At 49.9% G+C, this 6210-nt stretch overlaps 1 protein-coding gene across 5 annotated transcripts in view; it reads right to left on the bottom strand.

Annotated features, from left to right (window-relative positions):
• Positions 1–1732: 1732 nt before the first annotated feature.
• The window catches only part of BEST2 (bestrophin 2), a 28630-nt gene continuing 24152 nt past the window's right edge, over positions 1733–6210 (bottom strand). For all 5 annotated transcript variants that reach the window (XM_081846330.1, XM_081846331.1, XM_081846329.1 and 2 more), the window contains exons 7-10: positions 4506–4658; positions 4163–4243; positions 3272–3426; positions 1733–2888 (exon numbers count right to left, since the gene is read on the bottom strand). In XM_081846330.1, coding sequence (XP_081702456.1) covers positions 2276–2888; positions 3272–3426; positions 4163–4243; positions 4506–4658 — 1002 coding nt within the window. In that variant the 3' untranslated portion in view covers positions 1733–2275. The remainder of the gene's footprint in view (positions 2889–3271; positions 3427–4162; positions 4244–4505; positions 4659–6210) is intronic.

Raw genomic sequence — 6210 nt, 5'->3', positions numbered from 1 at the left:
GATGGGCCAGCTGTAGTTCAGGCTTCCCATTAATTCTGAGATGGGAGTTTCCTCTCTTGGAAGTTTAGTAGACCAATCAACTGCAGTTCCCTATTGGGCCTTGGAAGAAGATACATTTTGGTGTCATTGTCCTTAGTTGATTTGACCTACTTCAGAATCTGGTGGTGAGCTGATAGCAGTTAAAACTGAAAGAAAATTATTGATGGTGAAGAGTAACGTGGTACCTTGATTTACAAACTTAATCCGTTCCAGAAGTCAGTTCTTAAACCGAGGCATGCTTTCCCTAATGGGGCCTCCCGCTGCCGGTGCCCTTCTACCGTTTGGATTCCGTTCTTAGAGGTAAAGTTCACAAACCAGGACACTACTTCCAGTTTTGCGTAGTTCGTAAACTGAATCATTCATAAACAGGACTGTTCTTAAACCGAGGTACCACTGTACTTTGCATTTAGGATTGCTACAAAGGCTGGCACAGTGGCAGTTGATTTATTTATCAAAAGGGAGCATTTTCAATTGGGAAGCAATCATAAGAGCAGCAATAGAGCATCTGTTAAAGAAGCACATCCTCTGTACATCGTTGTGTGGTTGTCCCTGTTGCTGATGGAGTTTTTAGAGTTAGAGGTCCCCTCAGGCTTCACAGCAAGCATCCAGCCTTAAGGGGAATGTCTCCTGTTGCTCCTAGCTCCTAGCTAAATACTACCATAAAAGATGGTTTAAAGGTTCTTAGAATGTGATCCACCATTAAATTTAGTCTCACTATCCTCTGCAGTACATACTGAAGGCTTCAACTACAAGTGACTTTCTTCCCTAGTATACTGAGGTACCAGTTAACACAACACAGAATCAGGTAGGATAACAATACACGGCATAAGAGCCCTTTTTCTCTGTGCACTAAGAGGAATCCAAAGGATCTGATGCTATGGATAGACTGATCTCTTGACTGAATCGGCAGCTCCCAACATTGCCCTCCAGGCCCATGTACAGCTTGTCTGAGGCTCTCCCCAGTTGACTGGGAGACCTAGGGCATTCTTGGCATGACAGCGCAAGTCTGGCAGGCCCCTGACATGACCCCCCCCCCCGCCGACTAGCCCTCCGAGGCCTGGAGCAAGTATACCCAGCTCCCCCCCTCTGGCCACAGACCTGTTTCCATCCCTCTTCATTTGAAGGGAGCAGGTACCTTTTTAGTGCACAGAGAACCACTGTTTGTCACTGCAACTCTCTTCTGAGCAGCTGAGTTGCGCAGTGGGTGGGGAAATTTCAGGGAGGTTTTAATTTCCTTTCCCCATTATCCCTTTTTCTCCCTGCTGCTCCAAGTGTGCAAGCCGTGGCAAAGAGGTAGCTGCTCAGTCAGGTTCCCTTGCCTTTTATGGGCTTCAGGGAGGATGTGACGGCCGTGACTAGAGCCCTAACCAGCATGGTCATAGTTGCCTGGGGTTCCCCAATCTAGTCTCCAGAAGCTATTGGAATACAGTTCCTATCTGCTCTTGCCTTGTACAATTTGTTGGCTGGGTGAGTATTTTGGGTGGAGTGGCTGAACAAAGCATGGCTGAGGAAGGATGCTGGGTTCACATGTAACACCAAAACATACATATAATCAGCCAGATAGAACATTGGTCTGATCCACGCAAGTTAATTTGTGCCTCTTAGAATTCACTTCTAGACCTATAGAACTCTTAATAGTATTTGGTATGACTGGACATATACATTGGAGGTTTAAAGGGCAGGCCACAAAACATTACTCTAAACAAAATACCATTTAATACAATACTATAAAAGCATGAATTTTAAAACATAGTAGATCCACACTGAGGCATTTGGGTAGTAAGTGCAGAAGTGATAACCTCCTTTCATGTTCACCATCTGATGATTACAGAAAGGAATGAGATGCAATAACCAGCTGCAGCTTTGGGTAAATATAGGACAGAATAGGACCTTCAGGAGTAGCTCAGTGTCCATGATTGCCCCTGCACGTTCAGTTAGGGGCTGCAGATCCAAGTCAAGAACACGGGGGGGGGGGAGGGGAGGTGGGCGGGGGGGGGGACAGAAATAGAGGCCTGATTAACAGAATCCTCCTGACTCCTTATGAAGTGGCCCCACATTACAATGTGTCATTAAAAACCAGGTGTCTAGCAGGGGCCACCAATTCCAATTTCCCTTTAGCAGCTGCAAGGACTATCAGTCTTCACTGATTTCCTGTCCTGAGGCCTAAGATTGAACCGTGCCATGGGCCACCCTTCGTAATGGCTCCACTCAACCCTGTGGAGGCTGAAGTAATAGCTTATGCCACATTCTCCTCCTCAATAGGGCTCTGCAGCCAGTGGGGGTAATTGGCTGGCGGAAGACCCTTGCTGGAGGCCTCCTTTGAGCTGTGAAAGAAGGGGGCATCTGAAGAGCCGTGGTCTAGGAGAGGCTGAGACGAGTCGGTATCTGTTGCTGCAGGGACAGACATGTCCACAAGGGGCACTGGATCCTGGGGGTTGGCCCCAGCACTATCATGGCCTAGCGAGATCTGAGCTGGGCCACTGGGCTCGCCGGCGGGATCCTCAGAGAGGTCCTTGTGTGTCTCCGTCCCCAGGCCAGTGGCATCAGGCCCAAGGTCTCCCTCCCCCTCAGAGCTGAAGTGAATGCTGTTGATGGGCACAGACTGCCCAGGAGGCCCACAGGTACAGTCTGTGGTCTGTGTATCCTGACAGAGGCAGCTGTAGGTAGTGGATGCTTCGGAAACACAGCTGTTCTTGCGCCTCAGCAGAGACAGCCGACGTCCAAAGCCGCCAGGCGCGGGGGCTGTGGATAGCAGGCGGTTCAAGAGGTGTGCAGGGACATGGCGGCTGTGTTCATAGCCCTCGGCGATGTCCTCTAGGGGCTGGAACTGCATGTCTTCCTTGGCTAGGCTGGAAATCGAGGAGGGGAGTAGTTAAAGGGAGTAGCTTCACACCACAAGTTGCAAAAGAGCTTGCTTTTTGGTGCAGGGATCTTCCTTATTGCCCTCAGAGACCACACTAGCGCTCTGGAATGAGAGGGGATATCTATGGCGTAGTATAAATGGGGATCTGAATTTGTGCAACCAGCAGGGGCTCCATGTGCGCTGGAAGAAGAGCCCTCGCCCTACCCCAAATGAGCAGGGAGGAATGGCCAAAAGAAGAAAGCAAGCTCCAGTTTCACAGACTGAAAACTGCTCCCACCGACGGAATCCCTCCTTCTCTCCCCAACCCTCTACCCAACCAGGACCACTGTCATTCCCTTTCCTTGCCACAGAATGAGAAGTTTGGCTTACGTCATGTCAAAAGTGGAACCCTGGAACGATGGCTGTTGCAAGAGGAAAACGGTGGCTGCGGTATACGGGGCGCGGGGGTTGGAGGCATCCCAGTACCGATCCTTCTCCAGAAGAGGCAGGTCCCCATACATCTCGTCCACTGCCATCATGGAGACCTGCAAAGGAAGGGAGGACTTCAGGAGTCACCACCAAAGTAAGTGAATACTAGCCTAGGTGTATGCATGCTTGTTGTTTAGTCGTTTAGTTGTGTCCGACTCTTCGTGACCCCATGGACCAGAGCACGCCAGGCACTCCTGTCTTCCACTGCCTCCCGCAGTTTTGTCAAACTCATGATGGTAGCTTCGAGAACACTGTCCAGCCATCTCGTCCTCTGTCGTCCCCTTCTCCTTGTGCCCTCAATCTTTCCCAGCATCAGGGTCTTTTCCAGTGAGTCTTCTCTTCTTATGAGGTGGCCAAAATATTGGAGCCTCAGCTTCAGGATCTGTCCTTCCAGTGAGCACTCAGGGCTGATTTCCTTAAGAATGGATAGGTTTGATCTTCTTGCAGTCCATGAGACTCTCTTGAGTCTGCTCCAGCACCAATATGGAAATCTGACATTTAGGGCCTAGTTTTAGATTTCCAACAGGAAGGTAATCCTTCACATGACTGGGAGTTTAATGAGGGCAAGGGAATGTTTAACCAATAATAAAAAATATTGTTCCAACATCTGAATCCACGAGGAAGGCAGAATGCCCACGTACTAGGTGTCTAAATGTTGATTTGCTATTCAATTCCCACTGTTAACTACAAAAGCAATAATTGGGTGCTGCTAAGTCGCCCAAGTCTGGAAGCATCCTTGATCTGTTTTACAAGTGTTGCTTTATTCAGCAGAAAAGGGGAGGGCAGAGTTACCTGGAAATTCCTGTCAATCAGCAGGTTGGTTTCAAAGTCATCATCGTCCTCCCCAAAAGGGTTGATGAGCTGCTCAGCCACCTGTAAGGTATTTAGAGGCACAGTAAAAAGAGGGGCATACATGTGCCCAGCCTCCTTATTTGTTGCCGTCAATATGGTAACAGACATGGCAAAGGTGTGCAGTATTAAACATTCCCTTTTCCTTCCTTCCAGACACTTGTTAAATCACCCAGCAGCTGATTCATGGACCATCCCTCTGCCCCTGATTCATTTTCTAATCTGTAGGAAGGTGTCCCATAATGACTGTCCTTACACATCTTAAACTACCTCCTGTCTGCCATACCTTTAGCCACCCAACATAGAAGAAGAATTGCAGCAGGGTAAAAACAGGGACCCACAGATCCAGGTCATGTCCTTTGTAGCCCTGGCCTGGGTCAAGGAACTGCCGCCCAATCAGACAAGAAACGAAGAAGCTGTACACAGCAATGGTAACCACCTGTCAGAGCAGAGCAAGAAAAAGCAGGTAGAGAGGCTGGAGGGGGGTGAGTTGCAGAATTTAGGAGCCCTGTTTTTAGACCTAGTTCAATCTTATGGGCTGTTTACTGAGGACCAACCAATTCATCTGTGATTTAATCCCTAATAATTTATCCTCTGTACATGGAATCAGAGATGCTAAGCAGCAGATGATCCCTAACAGATGATCTCCGCAGGCAGCTGGATCGAGGCGGGTCGGGGCTGCTGATTCTTCTAGATCTGTCAGCAGCCTTCGACATGGTCGATCACGAACTCCTGGACCACCGCCTTGCCGACGTGGGGATCCAGGGCACAGTCCTTCAGTGGCTGCGCTCGTTTCTCTCTGGTCGGGGACAGAGGGTGGCGCTCGGGGGGGAATTGTCATCACGCCACTCCTTGGTGTGTGGAGTGCCTCAGGGTGCGATTCTCTCCCCGATGCTTTTTAACATCTTTATGCGCCCCCTCGCCCAGCTTGTCCGGAGTTTTGAGCTGGGTTGCCATCAGTATGCTGATGACACCCAACTCTATCTGTTGATGGATGGCCATCCTGACTCGGCCCCAGACACACTGACCAGATGTCTGGAAGCTGTGGCTGGATGGTTACGTGGGAGCCGGTTGAAGTTAAATCCTTCGAAGACAGAGGTCCTCTGGCTGGGGCGGGACGATATGGGATTGAGGGGGCAACTCCCATCTCTTGCGGGGGTGCAATTAGTGCCAGCACCATCCGTTAAGAGTTTGGGTGAAATCTTCGATACCTCCCTCTCTATGGAGGCGCAGATTACAGCTATAACAAAGGCGGCATTTTTTCATCTCCGCCAAGCTAAGCAGTTGGCCCCTTATCTCTCTCGCCTTGACCTAGCCACTGTGATCCATGCGACAGTCACTTCCAGAATGGATTATTGTAACTCGCTCTACGTGGGGCTGCCCTTGAGACTGACCCAGAAACTCCAGCGGGTGCAGAATGCCGCGCCGAGACTCCTTATGGGGTCTTCGCTGCGAGATCACATTCATCCGGTACTATACCAGCTGCACTGGCTCCCGGTGGAGTACAGGATCAGGTTTAAGGTGCTGGTTTTAACCTTTAAAGCCATATACGGCCTAGGACCCTCGTACCTACGGGACCGCCTCTCCTGGTATGCCCCACAGAGAAACCTACGGTCTGCAAATAATAACATCCTCAAGGTCCCAGGCCTCAGAGAGGTTAGGCTGGCCTCAACTAGAGCCAGGGCCTTCTCGGCTGCGGCTCCAATCTGGTGGAACGCTCTGTCACAAGAGACTAGGGCCCTGCGGGACCTGACATCCTTCCGCAGGGCCTGCAAGACAGAGTTGTTCCACCAGGCCTTTGGTCAGGGCGCAGCCTGACTCCCTCCTCTGGCAACCTGGACAGAATCTTGCTTAATTAGTTGCCATTAATTTGATTTTAATTGATTTTTATAATGAAATATTTTTAGAATGTGTGAATATCTGATTGTTTGATTGTTTGATTGTTGTTAGCCGCCCTGAGCCCGGCTTCGGCTGGGGAGGGCGGGATATAA

The sequence above is a fragment of the Podarcis erhardii genome, assembly GCF_964252035.2.
Source record: "Podarcis erhardii genome assembly, chromosome: 2".
NCBI lineage: Eukaryota > Metazoa > Chordata > Lepidosauria > Squamata > Lacertidae > Podarcis > Podarcis erhardii.
This window is presented reverse-complemented; position numbering and strand designations above follow the sequence as displayed.